The sequence below is a fragment of the Lingula anatina genome, chromosome 8, assembly GCF_051362555.1.
Source record: "Lingula anatina isolate TDL-2025a chromosome 8, LinAna3.0, whole genome shotgun sequence".
Classification (NCBI taxonomy): domain Eukaryota; kingdom Metazoa; phylum Brachiopoda; class Lingulata; order Lingulida; family Lingulidae; genus Lingula; species Lingula anatina.
In genome coordinates, this window is record NC_141774.1 from 9,205,988 (window position 1) to 9,226,780 (window position 20,793).

Below are 20,793 nucleotides of genomic sequence, written 5' to 3' on the forward strand. Positions count from 1 at the left end.
CAAATCAATCTTAGGTATAAGAAGTAGAGATAAAATTAATTAATTGAAAATATATGAAAATATGCAAACTTTATAAAGGTGAAGTGTATTGCAAAGAATATTAGTAACTTTTGAAAAATACACGAGAAGATGAAAAAAAAACATGAAGGCATAGAGAACAGGTGATGAACAAATATATGTTCATTTTGGCAAGCCGCGAATGACTAAGACACTTCATAATGTATAGCGTGAACATCATTTTTTTTTGAAGAATAACTGTGCAAATATGCTTGCTGCTAGTTGATCAGGCAAGATAAGGAGGGGAAGAAGAAACTGCATGTGGAATGTACCTCTGAAAAATAAAATATTGATCACTTCGGGCAAATATGCAATATTAGAACAAGCATCCCATGTTCCCCAGTGGAAGTGTTATCCCGTTAATGTTCCCCAAATATCTTATCATGTTAGGAAGGAACCCCATGGCAGCTTTGACTTTGAATTCCACTCACTCATTATCTAAGAATGAAATCCATGGTTTCTTTATTTATAATTATACATGTATATTATGGTTCAGGGTTCATACAGTCTAAAAAAGCGTTTGAATTTAGCCTTGGCCCCAGTTTCACAAAAGTCAGTTCATTGGCTTAGTTGACTAGGAATTCTGGTATACTGCTCCTGATAGGGTAAAATGTGCCCATATGACTATGACTGCAATCCCACAGATTTTTAGATCAATCTATCCCCGTGGGGAGTCTCACTAGATTGCTGTCAGCTAAGTTGGCTTGTACGTCTGTTCCGGCCTACTAAAAGCTGTAAGGGGATAATTAACTTTTGCCTGCCAGCAATTTAGCGTGAACCTCCAGGGAGTTAGGCCGATCCAAATGGATCGATCTGAATCTGTGGGAACCCGTGTATGTAACCTTGGTATTAAGTTCTTAACCAGGGAACCTGACTAAGGCCCTGCACCTTGAATTAAGTTTGGCCTTGAGAGGCACTAGAAATTGCAATTAACCTTGAAAAGGGCTTGTATTCCATCTTTTTTGTACTCGAAAAGTACTTGAATATGATCACTAAGGCTGGCAATTTGTCAGTAATTATTTCTGATCTCAACATTTTAATCATTATCTGAATGTAGAAAATAATTGGTAGAATGAGAGAATACCCTTTTTGAAGAACATTTGATTTATTCTTTTCCTGTTTCAGCATTCTTGTGTTATTCTTTTATTCTTTTATCTTTGACATGCACATTTATAATTGATAGTACATTGCCCTCATTCTCAATAGCATGTCCATGAAAAGCACTTGAATTAGTGCTTGAAAAGTCTTTGAATTTGTTCTAACTCTAGTATTCCACAATGAACCCTGTGTTTAGGTAGCTTGTTGAAGGCTTCAATTTGTTGCATCTCCTTTCTAGTTTGATATCCATATCATATTGTATAATGCTGTCTATAACAGCCCTTATAAATGGATTAGGCATTTACTAACACTACCCACAGATCCTATAACACTAACAGCCATATTTAACCACATAACCTACAAATTAACCAGCACTACCAGAGCAGATGACTGTTAGTGCTAGGCATTGTTTTGTTGGTGCTAAATGATTGTTCGGTATGCTGGTTAATTTGTGGGTTTTGTGTTATATGATTTCAGTTTTACCGTGGGATTATCTTCAGTGTGTCATGTCTTAGCGTTCATTACAAGGCACTATTTCAGCCACATTTTATGATCAGAAATGACAGATATATCAGTGTCCTATTGTTACAGAGGAATTATGATCACTTTGTTGCGGCAGGGACTCTTGTACTAATAAATGTTACGACAGGGACTCTAGTACTAATAAATTATCTGTCAATTCTTCCTTCAAACTTATGTACTTTATAGACGTTATAGGTAAAACAGGTGTTGAAAAGTTGCCTGTCAGATATATATGGAAGAGGTGTGTTCATATGTTAAGCTGATTGCATTCAGCAAGAGTTGCTACAGAGTTGAGTCGTTCTATGTAGACCCAAAGCTTCAAAGATGCGTGCATTCATGGAGGACCCTCTTTGGGACCATTCCCAAACCCCGTCGTATTAGCTGTGGATCGATCTATCTTGAGGGGATTCTCGATAAATTGCAATCAACTTTAGCAGCTTAGATGTCTGTCACGCCTACTGAAGCTGCTAGGGGGTAATCAATTATTGTTTACCAGCTTCAGTAGGGGTGCCAGACACTTAGTTGCTTAAGCTGAAAGTAATTTAATGAGAAACCCCTCGAAGATGGATCGATACTGTTAGATCAATGCAGGTATAAGAATCCAGTCTTTGTGTAAAGATATATGTTGAGGGAACCTCTTTGCTCTGACTACTTCATAGTATTTGTGTTAATACATGATGGTATTCTCTTTATGAATTTCTGTCACCGGAATCTGCCTGTGTTCGTCAGACGACTTGATTAGAAACTGCGTGCACTACTTGTAACCATGGCAACTGAAAAGCAACGATTTCTGTCTCAGTTTACACTTACAGGAATTAATTATTGTTCTAAAATGCCAATCAAGTTCAAATCTGGGTGGCATGTGATTATTTTGTACGTATTTTTTTGATGACTTTGGACTTATACAATGTCATAGTCATTTTATGAACCTGAAGGACTAGGGATAATATTTCATATGTGCTTATTTTAAGTTCGAAGAGAAATTTTCAGTATGTGATACATGGACCAAAATGTGAACATCTATTCTGGGTTCAGTAGAAGTTTTTCAGTGCGTGTGTGTGTGTGTGTGTGTGTGTGTGTGTGTGTGTGTGTGTGTGTATTCTGATCACCGTGTCTGTCTGCGTTGTCAATATCGCCGTTTACGCAGTTTCTCTCCAGCATATCGTAATCAACCAGTATTATCCTATAACTACGGCAACTGCCAAACCTATTTTTGTTTAACATGAGGTTTCCTGAATGAATTTGTTTGGCAAAAAGGTGATCAACATGATTGGACTATTTTTTATGGAAGTTATTGATTTCTTTTGCGTATTTTGCATGTTTTTTTTCATTGTGGTAAGAAACCTCCTCTTATCCAGAAAGACATTTCAAGATGATGGAGGTTTTTGGTAAATATTTTATGAGGAGGAAAATAGTTTCTGTACAGAGGACAAATTTATTTCATCATAATATATTATTACAGTAATATATTCAAAGGGGGGGGGGGGGGAGATTTCCGACCATCGACATATTTCCGACTTTTTGGGAGCCAAAAATACCATTGGCCCAGGCGGCCCCCTGGACCCAATACAATATTTTCTGACTTTTTCCCTAAGTGGGAGTTTCATCCCCAATATTTGGACATATTTCTGTTGATAATTCGATTTTTTTCTCTTCTCAGGTCTGTGGCCACAGGTTGAAGTGATGAGTGAGCTCAACAGATTACTGCGTGGTACTACAGGCAATCTCACACAAGATAATAAAGAGGAGAAACGGTGAGTTGTCATCCGTCACCTTGTCAATTGTCACCCTAACATGTGCCACTTTATCAGCTGTCACCCTAACTGTTACCATGTCAACTGTTATCATGCTAGGTGTCACCATGTCCTCAGAGGCTACGTGTTTTGAAACTTATTTCGTTTACCACACATACATTTCTTTATATACCTGCAACCATTTGGCATTCAACATTTACATTTTACAAACATCTTCTTTCAAATAGTATTTTAGGCATAAAATTTGTTTGAGATTCTGCGTAAATGTGCTTAAGTTTATAATTCAGATATTGTATAATATCTGTACAAAGTAGAAGAAAATGTGTACTATGAAGACCTCATGTATTTGTTCCCTTATATGATGTATATATTTCAAAATTCATATATTATATTTAAAAACATTTAAAGTTTTAATGAAAAGTTCACTTTTCTCCTGTATAAATATGACTCTTCTTGGAAACGATTCATTCCTCTAATTACATATTAATGTTTAGCCAAAACAGCACTGCGATTTGTCATTTCCAACATGCGTTGTATTGCGTCTCATCGTGATCAGTTGATTATCTATAATATCATTACTATGGGCCCATTTCCAGTGAAACTATCAATCTCTATAGATCGATCCAACTCTGTCCTAACTCTTGCTGAATGCAATAAGATTAACAGGACACCTGTTGTTTTCAATGTGCTTGCATAATCACCAGCTTTTCTGTATTCTGCTCACTGCCAGGCAGAGGGGTGTTAATCTGTTAAACTGATTGTATTCAGAAGAGTCCCCACAGAGTTGGATCGATCTATGTAGAGTGATAGTTACATTGGGAATGTGCCCCTTGTGTTTACCTAGCCACTTGAAGAATTTCAGCAGCCTTGTTAGCCACTCAGTTTAGATAATTTCTTCTATCAACGCATACGGTTAGATTATTGTTCTTGTATACCCTTTATCTAGATAATAAGTAACTTCAATAATATTTATTCCTTATCTGCTGCTCTTAAAATTTACATCTCATTTACTCATAACAAGGCAAAATCACAAATTATATAGTAAACAGTGTCGCAGTAAACGCGTACGCATGTGTGTGTGTGCTTACTGTCATACTTATGTGTGACAGTGGTGTGTGTGTGTGTGTGTGTGTGTGTGTGTATGTGTGTGTGTGTGTGTGTGTGCGTATCTGCTACTACAAATTGATTGTATTGCTTTACAGCAAGTGACTCATATATTGATAGAAAACCCTCTTGATGATGAAAAAAATCTTTTAGATTTATGGAGTGATTAATATTGTTGTTCATCATTGTTCATAATATTCAGTATTATCGGTCTTTCTTTTGGCTATAAAAATTGATCCGCCTTGTCAAGTCTTATGAGTACAGTGTACTAAGTATTATTAGTAGGATGTAATAGGATTAGGCCAATAATAAATTTCTTAAGTTATTTCTTTAGATACAGTACTGATGTCAGTATGATAAGGACCATGATTGATTTTACATGCTTATTTCTAGAAATTTCCCCCAGAGTAATCAAGGGAATCTTCTTCTTATTATTTTTAGCCCTATTTTGCAAATATTAATTCAACTTGAATTATCGTTTTGTCTAGAATAATCTGTTCAGTATATAAGCGATTGATAACTTATTTACAAGTCAATATTAACCACACTTAGAGCCGGTGAATAAAATAAAAATGCAAACCTGTTTAGTTATTTAGAGCCTTCTGGTGACCGCCATATATTTTAAAGATAAATAATTGAGTAGACAATAAAACAGTCTGTTTAAAGATATCTTTATTTATAATAACTGGGATAAGATATCTGTGAGTTAGGTTTAGTGGTGTCATTGTGATGACAGGAGTAGAGTTTTGACTATCGAGGCTGACAATCGACTCGATAAGCTGTTTTGAGTTGTCACTTAGCACAATTTTTGGACCCAAATCTGTGATGTGGTGTGATGTTTTGATAAAAAAAAAGTTGACTGCTTGGCATTTACGTGAGAGGGAAATGTTTTTGTCAATTTTACATGGAAAATATCACATATTGGCATGACCACATCGTTAGTTATACGCCATGAGAAGTTCAGTAAAGATCTTCAAAGATGATAGCTGTCATCATGTGGATAAATTGAAGAAAATTAAGTTCATAACAAGATGTGAAATAAAAGAAAAGAATGCCCTCTCAAATGAAGTATTCAAAAAGCATGTTGTGCAAAAAATTTCACATGCTCGCACATGTGCCGAGTAATGACTACATATTAAATGAGAGGTGCCCATATATATATATATATATATATATATATATATATATATATATATATATATATATAACATTTGACCTTTTCTTTAAGACAAAATATTCTTAGGTCACTTCATACTGGAAACATAGCCATGTCAGCATATGTTGACGGGCACAAGCACATGATGGGGAAACATCAGCATAACTAGACGTCAAAGATGGCTGCCGTTGAGGGTATATTTTTCCCTCTGTACATGAACAGGTTAGCGTATTTTGTTGACCCCAACATAGCAGTTCTGCGGGATGCATTCGGATGTTATTTGTGTCATGCAACACGGTGATTAGGAATATTGGTATTGCAGCTAGGGAGAGGGGGGCAGCAGGACGAGAGAGAGAGAGAGAGAGAGAGAGAGAGAGAGAGAGAGAGAGAGAGGCTGTATTTGCCATGGCAGATCATCTCCCACTTCCACCCCTGCCAAAAATAATGATTAAAAAACTGTCAAATTTACATATTTTTTCATTTTCACAAAGCAACACAATAGGGACCATTTCTTTGCATCCCTTCTCTTTTAGTTCATATTGATTAAATTTTACAGACCTCCATACCACTGGTTTAGTAAGATACATATTCTAATGTGGCTACAGAAAATGTAAAACTTTTTAAAGAAAATTTTACTCTTGATTCAATTTAAATATTTTGATATTGTTCAAAATATGCAGCTGTTCAGAAAAAAAAAAAAAAAATGAAAGTGACCCTCCTGTGGCTATGGAAGCCTTATCTAGTTATTTTGTCAAGCATTTCTTTCACCTTCTGTGGTATATTTATAAGTATATAACATGGACTGCCACTTATATGAAGAAGAATGGTAACATGTAATTTCAAAGTGCATGAATGCATGCAAGGGACTAAGGGAGCAGTTACTGACAAAGAAGGTGCCTTACTGGTACATGACGGTAATTGAACTTTATCTTTGGACAAAAGGGATTTTTTTTTTTTTTTGCTGCCTAATTCAACAAAAACTGAAAAGAGGATTTTGAAAAAATTGAAAAAAAGGTTTGGCTGTGAAATTTATATAAATGTTTGTCTGTTAGCAACAGAAAGTGATGCATTTTCAAAAGATGAAAAAGAAAAAAAAAGATAGTGCCCAGTATATGTGAAGTCTTTAAAAATTTAAAGTAATTACCGTATTCTTGATATACTGGGTTAGAATATATCAGTGTGCATACTATATTTATGCCTGATTTTGGAATCCTCAAAGAAAAGGCTTCCATGTACTCTGTAAGAAGTAATGCACCCCAATATCTCTCAATGCTTTTCAGTATCTTACCATTAGTGCAGAAAAAAATTTTAATAAATTTTTTATAGTACAGGAATCGATATCTATATAATATTCTCCTGAAAATGTAAAAGTTGTATGATGGATACTCTTTAGAATACTATGGAGGCCGCATGTTGCTCTCTAAAGCAGTAAAATTGTGAAGAACTGAAGAAGAACATATTTTAAAGTTAGGTATAACTTGGTTATAGGAAAGAGAACAAAAATACGCTTTCAGAAGTATGGACTAAAGCCAATCGTATTGTAACCAATCTGACTGTGTCTGAGTTGATTTAGAGAATCAGGGCCCTTTAACTCAAAAGCATGGCGCATTGCGACCAAATGCAAGAATCTCGTTTCCATAACCCCCATTTGGGGTGACTGTGGGTGAGTTATGGAATCAAAATGCTTGCTCTTGGTCGCAATGCGCGATGCTTTCAAGTTACAGGGCCCAGATGTACTACGAGATGTTATGTGCTCCAATGTGGTGTTTTAGCATGCTGGTCATCATTATGAACAGGTGAGACAATTTATAACAGGAACTGAGCAACCTGCAGGTATGATATCTGGGGGTAATTTTGTATAATCTACAGATGTGTTATCCACCGGAATCAAAGCCATGTAACACACAACATTGACGCTCCTGGTTTGCAGTCCTGAATGCGGGCCAGTTTACACTGTGAGTTGCACTTTGCACTTGGAATCGGCCCTGGTGTGCATGCAGCAAGCTCTGCACGATGTAATGCTGTCAACCCAGTTTTAACCAATATCATAAGTTGTGGCCAGACAGGTCTTTAGGTCATAGATTTAATCTTTTTCTTCTGTCATTTTACAATCTGGCCATATCCATGGCAGAGTCTGTTTGGTCTAGGTGTTTTAAAGCTCCAGGTTGACCAACCTAAACAAGCTTAAAAGCTTGTTTAGGTTGGTCAACCCGGAGCTTTAACTTGTTAAATGTGGAACTCCAAAATGTAATCAGGTGTTTTGGTGATGTTACTAGCATTTTAAAATAACTATCATCATGGCAGTTCTGCTGAATACACAATGAATGTTTAGAAAAGTATGAAAAAAATAATAACATTTTTTTCTGTTTTCTGTTTTGTTCTTTATACAAAAGGAGAGGTGTCCTTGAATAGGCACATATTCTGGGGTGGCACTAGCAATTTTTTTTGTGTAGCCAAATTGCTACATTTTCATCACTTTTTTCTCCAAATGGTTAAAACTTGACTAAAATAAGTCAAATCAGTCCTATTTTATTTAGCCAATTTAAGTCAGTTTTAGCATTTGGCTAAATTGGCGAGTGTTAGTGCTACCCCAGATATTAATCTGAGGGAGGGGGGAGCTGTGGAAGAAGGGCGAGTGTTTTCAACCTTGTAAACATGTCCAACATTGTAAAGATCACGCTGACAAGATAAAAGGCACAATGTGCAGAACTTGATGTCGAAATAACTTATTTCCTTCATTTGTATTCAGCGGCCGAATTGTTGTGGTGATTGCAGCAGAAAAATGCAGTTAGTAAAAATGCGCCCTTTCTGTTGCATTACTTAGGTATTGTTGTATTTGGAGGTTATTTTTATCATACAGTTAGCTACAGATAAAAAGAGCTTTGTGTGCAATTTGATTTATGGATTTTTGTGTTTGTGTGTTGTATGTGAGCAACAATTGTCTTGAGGTCTGTCCATTGTTAAGTATCCTAACCTCACACATGCACACACACACATAAAAAAATTGAAAAAGAAAAGCGAGAGAGTTTTATACTGGGTTCCCATCCCTAGATCGATCTCACAGGATCGGTCCATCACCACGGGGTTTCTCGCTAAATTGGTTTCAGCTTAAGTGGCTTAGATATCTGGCACGTCTGCTAAAGCTGCTAAATGATAGTTCATTACCCCCTATCAGCTTCAGTAGCTGTGACAGACATCTAAGTCGCAAACTAGTAAGTTAATTGCAGTTAAGCGAGAATCCTCTCAGAGATCCAGTTCGTTCCAAAGTTAGTACGTTAGTCTCTGGGAATGGACTCTTAGTGGGCACCACTTCATATTGAATACCTTGTCTCGACTTTCCTGTTTGATATTGGTGATATAGGTAGAAATACAAGTGTAAGTTAGGTGCCTGGAGGAAAAAGGATAAGGAAGGAGAAATACTGTGTACTAGTAATGATCTATGTGTAGCTTTTTTTTTTCCACTTATGAAACACGAGCACAGACCTAATAGCGTGATGGCTGCAGGTGAAATGCAATGTTAGAAAGGAAAAATCCTTATCAGGATGGGAAAAGGAATTATTGGAATGGAGAAATCTGTGGAATGACACATATATGATTCAAATGTAATTTTTTTTATACACCTACAATACAGTATGCTGAAAACTATTCAGAATGATCGGACATTTGGACCGACAGTAATGAAAAATTTGCCGTACTGAATGGATTTTTGTCGAACCAAAAATCACCCTTATGCGTTTGATACAGATACTACCAGTATTATTAGGGTAGCTTTCTTTGTTTGTGAATGTGATAGGTTTGAAATGGAAAGGAAAAATGCTTTGGGTCTTATATAATTTCATTAGTGAAGTATGTCGAATGATGGCTGTGAATTCAAAATTGCGGCTCTTAAAACTCCTTTGGAACAAATTTTTTACCGGTCCAGACAAATTTTGTTGGTGTGGCATGATAGACCAGTTCCGTGACCAAATCGTTCTGCACATGCGCATTAAGGGTAGATTGCAAGAAGGAACTTCAGGTATGACGATGTCGTCATACGTTTGCACTGAACTATGATCTTTCAATTCATAATTCAGTGGTTTTCATCATGAGAAAGTATGTATTTGATAATCTTATAACTCTGCGGGGTAATGTTGGAAATGAGCTTTTGATCGTGACTGAACTGTTTTGCTCTGTGAGAAAAACGTAGTAGATCTAAGACTCACAGTATAAGTGTTTTCACTCTACAATGTTCTTTCAATTCAGAGTTAAGTAATTTTCGTCAAAAGAAATAGTATGTTTGATAATAATATAACTTTCTCTATGGGAAAATGTTGGAAATGCATGAGCAGCTACATACTGTAAGTCAACCGACAGTTTCAGCATGTCTGCAGTAGCTCAAAACAAGTGACATTACAGCGTATGATTTATGGTTTCATAATCAGAAAAGGGAAAATTCTTTGAAATAATCTACAAATTTGATTTTTTTCCCCCCCAACAAAATAGCAACCCGTTCTGCTTTTTGTGAGAAAATAAATCTACAGACATGGGATGAGCATACTGCTCTCTAAGCCAGCTTTATTATGGACTTCAGTAAATGAATATTATACTACCTGGAGGTCAGTCCATTGGCTGGAGTAATATGTATCGGTCAGTTTTTATCATCTCCACAATATCCACAGTTAATGCGCACTGCAGTGCATAAAAATGACCACTTAAAGCTGACCATGCCGGATGCGCGGGTATTATATTATAGACATAAAACACTGCCAGAAGAAAGAGCAGTCAGTGCTTCATATGAGAGTTTTTTATGGCATTTATGAAGTGCATGAAACATGTGTTGTACAGTTTAGCTAGGTCCTCAGGACGTTGATTTTCTCTCCCTGTTAGCAGCAGAAGGCTGAATTCACATACCTACATCCATCTATCAGGATCGACCCATCTCTGAGGGGATTCTGGTTTGGTGTGTTAGGAATGTCCAGTTAAAGTGACCCATCAGTTTTTAAGAAAAAAAGTCATGGGAAGTATTTTGAAGCCTAATAACTATAATTTGAAGTGTGTCTTACTGATATGAATTGAGGTGGTCAGTTCAAGTAGCTATCCTGGAAGCAAGACAATTATAGAAAGTTGCAATACATGAGTGTATGTGTGTGAGTGTGTTTATGTGTGTGTGCACGCACGTATGTGTCACTGTTGGCATGTGTGTGTTACGAAGGAAAAACGCGACATTGTTCTAATATGGACTAAACTGTTCAAAACCAAATTCACGGTCAGTGCAAGTAGGAAATGAACAACTGTAGCAGCAACTAAATTTTATAACAGAGCAGTGTTGTTTATGTATGTGTGGATGCTTGCTTTTGTGCATGTATAGCATTTTCACAGTGTGCCCACTGGATCAAGATGGTAGAAAAATGCCCACTCTAAATTTTGGTCATGTGCGCTGCTGCTTTATCGCACTCTGGCCATCAAAACTTCACACTAACAGTTGAGCCTATTGTACACCTTAAGGTGACCGGAATGTACGGATTGCGAATTGCCGCGCTCTTCTGAAGTGACAGATGGACTTTTAATGAGCTTTAGACACTGACCAACAGACGCAAGAAAAAAGAAACATAAAAAGCGATATTAGGGAGCAATCCAGCTGTTTTTGTAAGCCTTTGTTGTGGAGGGTTTGGAGGTTACGTAATGAGCTATTCATCGGACTGGTCGAGTGGTTATAACTGGAGGAAATAAGAGCAAAAAGTGCTGCATTATAATTTCTCTGCAGCTGTTTCTTGCAATAGAATGAAAAAAAACTGGGTGGGGGATAAATCAACTTGGGCCTGTGTTTGACTATGGCCTCTGCTGGTACAGCTGATAACAATAGATATATGAAATGAAATGTAAAAAGCACATGAATAGATTGCTAAGAAAGACAACAAGGAAGGTAACATGCAAGGAAAAATGATTTGATTTTATCTTCTGAAGGTTACATAAGATGAAATTGCTTTTTGACAGTTACTTATACAACTGGGGTTTAAAATATAAAAGAAAAAAAAAGGAAGAAGATGAGACTGCGTCATTATCTCCGGAAGCTCTCCAGTCTTTGTAGTCCCAAGTTTTAGGTTATGTAAGTTGTTATTGCCTGTGGGGTAGCCACAATGGGGTTAAAATGCCCGTCTTTGTGCTATAGAAATGACCAGTGCTATTGTGGCCATTTGGGAGGAATTGAAGACTGGACCTATAGAGGTCTGCAATGTTTGGGACATACCACAAAAAAAAAAAAAATAAAATAAAAAATAAATAAATAAATAAATAAAATAAAAAAAATAAATAAATTGAATAAAATAAAAAATTATAATAATTGAGACGCTAAAAGTGGGATGCATTATTTTGCAGATAAAAAAATGAATGGAACAAATTTTAATGGATGAAATGATAAATGATTAAGAAATGACATGAAAATGTAAAAAGACAAGAATATTCCACAAAAAGGTTTCAGTTCTGTTTTATGTTTTATAGTAATTATTATTAATTAATTAATTTATTTCCTTTTTTTTGGGGTGGTAGGGGGCATATATGTGAAAGTACAGAAACTTTTTACACACAGAGTAATTATGCAGGGGTTGGAAGGGGGAATTAATAGTAACCCTGCTGCCATGGACACAGATTGCAGATCTTGAAAGAAAGAAAGAAAGAAAGAGAGAAAGAAAAGGGGACACAAGTACTGGCAATCTGAAGGGTTAAAAGGCAGGATTTTAGCCAGTAAGAGGAGCTCCAAATGGATGAGTTAAGTTTTAATAAAAGTTCTTTTGTCATGCGAGTGCTGATGTACTTAAACTTGTCAGCTTAAAACGTGGGAGGGCCATTGGGTGATAGGGCCAATTGTTATAAAGACTCTCTTCAAGACTGGAAGAAGTATTTTTAGTAAGAATAAGCTAATATCGATACATTTAAGGTGTTTCTAAAATTATAGGTGATATAAAAAAAAAGATGATGAAATAGTTTGACGAAAATGCAGATGAATTAAGTAAGAAGAATAAAATTAGTACTGATAAGCAAATTGATTTATGTAAAGAATCTATTAAATAATAAAACAAAAGAGTTGAAATAAAAAAAGTAGATACATAACTGAGAAAAAAATCAAAAAGAAGTCCTTAAAATGAATAAAGGTATTAACTTATTTAGTAAATAATGGTAAGGAAATTACAGAAAGAGTGGTAGTATAGGAGAAAAGGGAGAAAGCAGTTAATTGCTGAAAAGCAGCCTCCCTCCTCCACCCCCAATATTTTGTAATTTGAAGTAGAATGTTAAAAAGAAATGAAATACCCACAAGTTTCCAAACAAAATAGGGATCAGAGTTCAAAGATTGACTGCATTAAAGCTATATTGGGTCTGGGCCTGCTATTTTGGAGCAATGGGAGTCTATTTTGTACATTCACAGTTTTATGTATAGAAATGACTCCCAAGGTATTAGTACCTATACCTACATGTAGTGTACATTATAGATGAAGTAGTTTTTCACAATTTCAGCTGCTCTCTATTTTGAATCTCCCTAGAAATGGGCCGGAGGTTATATTATCAATGGGGCCAGTTCACACTCGACTGCTATGGCCTGGAACTAATGAGATCCAAACGACGTCAGTCTGTCAGCTTATTGGGGGCCTTTGGAAATTGTTACTTTGTGATTCCTCTAATTGGGAATAGCGTAACAAATTGTTTTGATGCTGTGTGGGTAAGCACTTGATTACAATTTGTGCTATTTACGTCAGTTGGATCAAATCTGATTCGGTCCATTATCTCCCACGTCTGAACATAACGACAGAGGCATTACTAATATACGACTTGCATTATTCGTCTCGTTTTCGATATTGAGCGCAATGCATTGTGGGTAAAGTTGGACCCATCTTGCGTTGCCGCCATTTCTGTACACAGAAATAAAATGCCTCTCGGCGGTTCTATGTGTTTTGTGCCTGTTTGTTTCAACAATACGGAGCGAGATCGAAATTTTTCATTTAATGCTTTCCCCAAGGACCCAAAAAAGAGAGGTATATGGATTGACAATATTGGACGAGCGGGAAATGAAGGCAAATTTAGTAAGTTCGAGCCCGCCAAGCATCACCGTGTGTGTAGTGCTCATTTTGAAGGAGGGAATAAATCGTATTTGGGTGGGAGACCAACTATATTTTCACTCAAGAAATCGAAGATTTGAAAGCCCCGAAAAAATGATTAGACATTTAACTGTTGAAAACTCTGAGACAAATTTTAGTGAACCTGGCGGCAAGTGAGATGTTGAACAGCGAGGACGAAAATGGCTTCTCAAATACAGACCACGATGCCTACAGCATTCTATCAGATGCAGGCTCAGATGCGCTTTTAACGACAGTTAAGGAAAAACAACATATTATTTTCAGTATGGAACAGAAAATCTGATCTTTAGAAATTGAACTTTCGGAAACAAGAGTGGAATTACAACGAGCAAAAAAAAAAAAAAAAAAAAAAAAAAAAAAAAAAAAAAAAAAAAAGATGCATAAAGAAATAGTGTGACAGAGAAAAAGGACATAAAATGCTGGAACAACTGTCCAAAGCACATGAGGAAGTTGACAAACACACTTTCAGCATAAAGTCTATGCACAACAAACCTGAAATAGTTTAATTTTACATCGGTCTTGAAACCTACGAGGAATTAAAAATTTTCATGACTTTTTATACCCTGACATTACCTCAGTATAAAAAATGGCATGAAAACTGTCATGTGAAACTTTGGTTTGATTTCGCAGCAAGGTTAAAGCTGGTTTTAGTTTTACTTTGGTTTTAGAGTATTGTTATCGACATTACTTAGACCTGAGTAAAACTAAAACCAGGTTTAAACCTGACTGTGAAGGAGTATTGAATGGTATATTACTTATGCAAATAACAAAAAAGAGAACACTTTTACCAAATATCTCATTTTTATTATCACAATGCACTTGAACATATCTAGAAAATGTTTAAAACATTGCATTTTAAAACGAATCAGAAATATCGTAAGGTACCTTGGAAAGATATTTCCAAGGCAACATCATTGGTTTTATTATGCAAAATAAAAATGTGAAACGAAATATTGAATTGTATTTATTAATAGGCAAATATAAAAAAAAAACGGTTTGGGCATTCCCTTCAAGGACTTGGTCCATTCTCCACGGTCTAGATTCAAACTTCAATCTGGTAGGTCTACTTCTAATTTTCTCTGCCGTCTGGATCCAATATTTTGTTTCTCTCTCTAGCCTCACTGTACAGTTTTCACCTATAAAACAAGTAAAACATTTAATAGTCATGAAAATAATTATTAAAGTCATCATCAACACATCTATAACAGTGATTTATTTACATACATACATATTAGACTGATGACAAAACAGAAAATTGACATGACTAGTCTTATTTTTGTAACCGAAATCTACCTGGATACACAACAGAAAGATAATGAAGAAGAAACAAATGATAGATGCACTGATATTGACAGTGAGCTTGTACTACATGTAATAAGGCCTACCTGTACAGTGCACTAGCCCACCTCAGAGATTGTATCAGATAACTGCTTGAACCAGGTGACAAATTTATCTCCCCAATAAATGACTCAGGTGAACATAATTACATAATGACCACACTAGGGTTTTGTATTTGGTCTTGTATTTAAAATAATATCGTGTAACATACCTTTTTAATGGCTCTTCTTTTTTGCCTGATGTGCGGGCATTCCTACATTTTAACCAACTTTTCAACTCCGGCACCGTTGTCGCCTCAAATGGCTTGTTTAATATCGCCCCCGGCATGTCTTATGCTTCCATCATGTGTTCCTATCGCTGTCAACAACGCTTCCGGTACTATTTTGACCCCTGCAGTGCACAATTCCGGTCATGCGCACATCGCACCTTTCGAATAATGCAAGTCGTATATAGTTATTGATCACTAGATGCTGTTGGAGTGTACATTAACAGTGGATGAGCTGTTGTAGATAATGTAGCAAGACTCCAGAAAAAAAAAAGACGAAAAAAAGGCTCTTCCTTACCATTTGCATCTCCTATTACAACTTTTCTCCTCTTTGATAATTTATTTTTGAATCCAAAAGAAAAGAGTTAGAAAAATGAACATTAGGGCCCCATCTTGGCTTTCTTGTGGATTACAAAGAGGAAAAAAGATACGGCAAAATGTTTTTTTGCGGGTGACATGTTTTCTGTTATTATCACGCATCCTTTAAGGACACCCAACTTCTTATAAATTACAACGAGGAAAAAAGATACGGCAGAATGTGTTTTTGCAGGTGACATGTTTTCTGTTATTATCACGCATCCTTAAAGGACACCCATCTTTGTCATCTCATTCAAAGAAAACAAAAAAAGCTCAATCTTTGTTTGCGATAAAAGCTGTTGTAATTTAACTCTCCAGGCAGTCCTGGTTCAGCATTGTGTACAACAAGGAAAATGTCATTATATATATAACAAGTGCTGCAAGAGAATTGCTCTCCATATCTCTTTGCAAATGTGCACTTTTTTTTTGCACTAACCATTTTCTCAATACTGGTTCAGGTACTTCAGGTTCCTGTTTGAAATGTGTATTTAATGTATTTTTTTTCTTTTTTTCCTGAGTGATACATACTCCCTTATTTCTGTTTTCTTCATAGATTTTGGTGAATCAAGATGTTTATATGACTGCGACAGAATTTAAATTTTCATTTTGCATAATCAGAAAGAAAAATATTGATTATAAGTAAAATATTTATTATTTATAAATTAAAGATGGAATGTTGGAAATTCTTTCCATCCCGATTTCTGATTTTATACACACCCACAGTTGTTGATTTAGACCCGATTTCAGTCACCAGTGTGAACACACCATTTTCATCGTTTTAGACCCGATTTAAGTCACCAGTGTAAACACACCATTTTCATTGTTTTAGACCCGATTTAAGTCACCAGTGTGAACATGCCATTTCCTTGGCAACATATTCTAGAACAAAAGCAAATGATCTTCACGATTCCCGAAGGAAATTGTTGTCACAGTTTACAATGTGCCATTTCCTGTTGCTGATAGACATCAGGAGGCAAAGACCATACTGTACCATACTGTACGATACTGTAAGGAAAAACATGATACACTGAAGAAATTTAATGTGACAAGATGAGTTGTTGCAGGGGAGGGTGAGGGATTTGTTTCCAGAATGTGTTCTTTTTTAGGTGTGTTGTAGTGTATGGGGAAGCTTGTGTATGTGTGTGTGTGTGTGTGTTTGTGTGTGTGTGTGTGAGAGAGAGAGAGAGAGAGAGAGAGAGAGCTAAAATCAAAATGAAAGTGAATTTACAGAAATCTGAGATCTTTTGGTACAAAGTATTTGAAAAACACAATCTGTTTCAGTGCAATTCTATCCAACAACATCCCGCCAAGGCTTTATTGAAAAATAAACGGGCTTTTAAATTGCTCCGTCCAGTTAAAGCAATCCCCTATTACCAGTCAAAAGTTCCAGACATTTTTACGCTTTAACCACTTACAGCTGGCAGTGTCTTTGTTGCATTCTCACTAACCCCGATAGATAACATTGATACGTTTCTGAAATATGGACATTAAAAGGATACGAGATACATACGGCCTTTATGTACCCTTATCATTCATGGATGAGGGTTATGGGATGTCGGCTGTCAAAGGTTTTTAGATTGAACTCTAGTTTAGTATTTTTTTTTTTTTACATCTAAATTCACTCTCTATCTCTCAAAACCTTACACGCACACAGATTCACATACATGCTCACACATGCACATGTTTTTGTCGCCAGACATATAGCACGCAGCTTCCACCACAGTTTCTTTTATATGAACTGTGGGGACCCTGAACTGGTGCATTGTTCTGGTTGAGCAGAAATTCCGTGAAGGGTTTTATGGAGGGAAAGTCTCCTTCAGAAAGCATTGTACATTAGTAAACAATTACACCTCAAGGAGGCTTTCTCGTATTAGGTTTAGTTTTTTTTTTACGACTGCAACTTATGATCAAAATATAACATGCAATGAAATATGTAATATATCCTTTAATGAAAACTTTGTTTTTATTTTGATCAAAGTGTTAAGAATATATCAACAAGACATAGCATTTAGCGAAGAACACTCATGTGACGCTTGGACTTTAACGACGTAATGTACCCACTTATGACTTTTTTTCGCAAACTCTGTGATATGTTTATTGAGACACTTCCTCTCAAAAACTCATATGGTGAGTAGAGTTTGTTTTTAAATTTATATCAAAATCACTAGGTCAGAAATGGTGTTTCTTAGTATGAGAGTGCCACCTTAAAATTTGATTCTACAGGGAATCGGCACCGGAGACATTTATGTACAACAGGTGTGGTGCTCTGCGCTATCTGATTAGAAAAGTATATGAGGGTCAAACATTTTTTTTGTCACCCCCTCGTATAAATTGCATCTGCCTGCTGCCAGTGGAATAGTGATGGAACAACAATGGCTTAAACTGCTAGCTGCAAAACCCTGACATGCAAAGAGATATATATCTGTAAATCAGATTATCTTACACAAGATGACATTTTGTGGCGTTTCCAAAGCCGCGGATATGCATTATGGTTTCCCTGGTTTTCTTGGCCTGGTGTCACTAAACAATTTGAAACCAAATGGTGGTCTTGACATTTTCTGCTTGGAACTTGCTGCGTTTATTCTTGGAAATGAAGGAGTTCTAACAGAAAGATGTAATAAGTTTGTTTATGTCGAGGCGTTTCTGACCAGTTGAAGTGATCTTATGCAAGTTTTCAAAGGTCACAACATTGGGCGAATAGGAGACAGAGGCACGGGCACACATGTTCAGTGTTCACACACATTTGTTCCCGTCAGTGCATGCATACACATGCAAGAACATGTGTTCATTTACATGGAAACATAAGCATAAAGATAGACATGTGCATCCGTGTGCACACACAATCTCTTTCTCATTCTCTCTCTCTCTCCTCTCCCTTTTCCATATACATACCCGCTCTCTCTCTCTCTCTTTCACTCTCACTCTCTCTCTCTCTTACATACACACACACACACACACACATTCTCTACAAAGAGTGCTGGTTTTCAGTACTGGCAGGCCTCTGCATTCCTCTTCATGTGGGGCCCCCATATCTCTGTGTCATATATAACAATGGAGATTAAAGCAAAAAGCAAAGCAACCATAACCCACATAGGAACAACCATATAAATCTGCAGTATTCAACTCTTTACCACAAACCACGAGGCCCATTGTTGTTGTTTTGTGTTATGCCGTATTAAAAGCCACAAGGTCCAGAATGCTGTGGCTATTTTTATCAGCTGCCCCAATTGGAATCTAAATATGTGCAGAAAAATACATGTGCATGTTTTAAAGTAGAATGAAATACTATATGGGGTTAGTGGAAGCAATCTTTGGTTTTGTTCAGCACTTTGTTATGTGAGTGACAGCCTTCGGTCTACTGTGCACAGTTGTCTCCAATGGGACATATTTGAGTGAATATATTTACAGGGGCAGATCTGGAGATATTTTTCATACAGTCTTCCAAGTTATCTTTGTGGATCCATCCATCCTCCATTTTTGACCGTCTTCCGACATAAAAATTAGATACCCAACAATGCAAACTTGAACAATTCTGACCGTCTTCCATAAGACCCAGAAGATGGCTTCTGTCCACCCCTGATTTATACCCAATATTTTGTGAAGAATTTGCAAACAAGTTTGATTTTGATTCTGTGATTTTGATTTTGACATATGTGTCAAGTGAAAGAGGGATTTATTTAAATTTATTAGCCTTACTGGTGGCAGATGTCTGAGAGTGCAGTGAGGATGTGTTTGTACAGAAGTTTCAAAAATTTGTTGGATGAAAAGAGGCAATTAGTTAGTCTCTCTCTCTCTCTCTCTCTCTCTCTCTCTTTGTGTGTGTGTAATTGTAACATGGGTCTGTGTTTACAACCATTTGAGCCTACTTGCCCATTCTGAAAGGACTGGAAGCCAAAACAGAAACCAGCAACTAAACTTCTAAATTTACAAAATTTTACTTCTGGGCCTGGCCCAAATTTTTACTGGCACACGTCCAGTGGCCCAATTGTAATGCCCTGCACTACCCATGTGTGGACACATCAGTCTGCGTTTGTTCATGTTTGCCCCTAGATCATGGGCTGCATTACATGATCGCAGGAGGCCATATTGTGCAGTCGGTGTGAAGATATTGTGTAGATATTTGTATAGCGTGTATGGCTGTGTAGTGTAATATGGACGGGTTATCTTGGGTCAACTATTGAGCCACGGCAGTATTCATAAGAGAAGAGGGCCACAGTATCTTTTAAGGACTGTAGAAGTCTGAAAATTGGCTTTAAAACTTCCAGACTGATCATATTGCCCCAAATCAGTTGAAAATAAATCCATAGTGTTGTCAGGACGTTATGAGATTTAAAAAATGGCGTTAATCCGGTTCAATAGGTGTGACGGCCTTTTGCTTTCATCATGTGTTGTAACCGTGGCAGTGACCAGGTCATGAACTGAAGTGGCCAGTTGACCAAGTAGCCCCTTGGTTTATAATGTAAATAAAACCAGGTATGATATCATTATGGCATGATAAGGTAAGAGTACGGAAAAACATGGTGATTAAGATGGACGAGTGGTGGAAATGGTGACGATAAGGTGCCATCTTTATAATTTTTTTCTAAAGGTGAAGGGGTAAATTGTATGATTTTGTGAAGAGACTATGTTTAAATTGTATGAGGGTTGGATTGCAGTGAATAATGCATTTAATACGTAGGGTTCATTGATCATTGTGATTGTATATACCTTGCATGGCGGTGGCCTATGTCGCATTGGCTATGTTGTGCACTGTTGATATTGTGTAATTGGAAATATGATGATTTGAGCGGATGTAGTGACAGATAGTTAATAAATTACTTTGAGCTGCAGTGCACAGACACTGTTTAAATTGCGTTTGCAATGCATAAGTGATGCCCAGCTTTTACTACATTATACATTCAAGTGCATGGTTTCTATATGATATAGCCATTGAGTTCAGTGTTTTGACTGCGGTCAGATTGTATTTGCAGTGAATGATGATAATTAATGACTGGTCAGTCTGTTTAAGCCTTGCTTAATGGTGACTTATGCCACGTG

At 36.6% G+C, this 20,793-nt stretch overlaps 1 protein-coding gene and 1 long non-coding RNA gene across 5 annotated transcripts in view; one reads left to right on the forward strand and one right to left on the reverse strand.

Annotated features, from left to right (window-relative positions):
* The window catches only part of LOC106163668 (uncharacterized), a 76,020-nt gene that overhangs the window by 9,161 nt on the left and 46,066 nt on the right, over positions 1-20,793 (forward strand). For all 4 annotated transcript variants that reach the window (XM_086994342.1, XM_086994340.1, XM_086994343.1 and 1 more), the window contains exon 2: positions 3,338-3,431. In XM_086994342.1, coding sequence (XP_086850468.1) covers positions 3,361-3,431 — 71 coding nt within the window. In that variant the 5' untranslated portion in view covers positions 3,338-3,360. The remainder of the gene's footprint in view (positions 1-3,337; positions 3,432-20,793) is intronic.
* On the reverse strand, positions 14,579-15,591 carry LOC147760319 (uncharacterized). Its single transcript, XR_015330871.1, has 2 exons — positions 15,346-15,591; positions 14,579-14,932 (listed from the first exon to the last, which is right to left on the reverse strand). It is a non-coding gene; the product is annotated as an uncharacterized LOC147760319 (long non-coding RNA).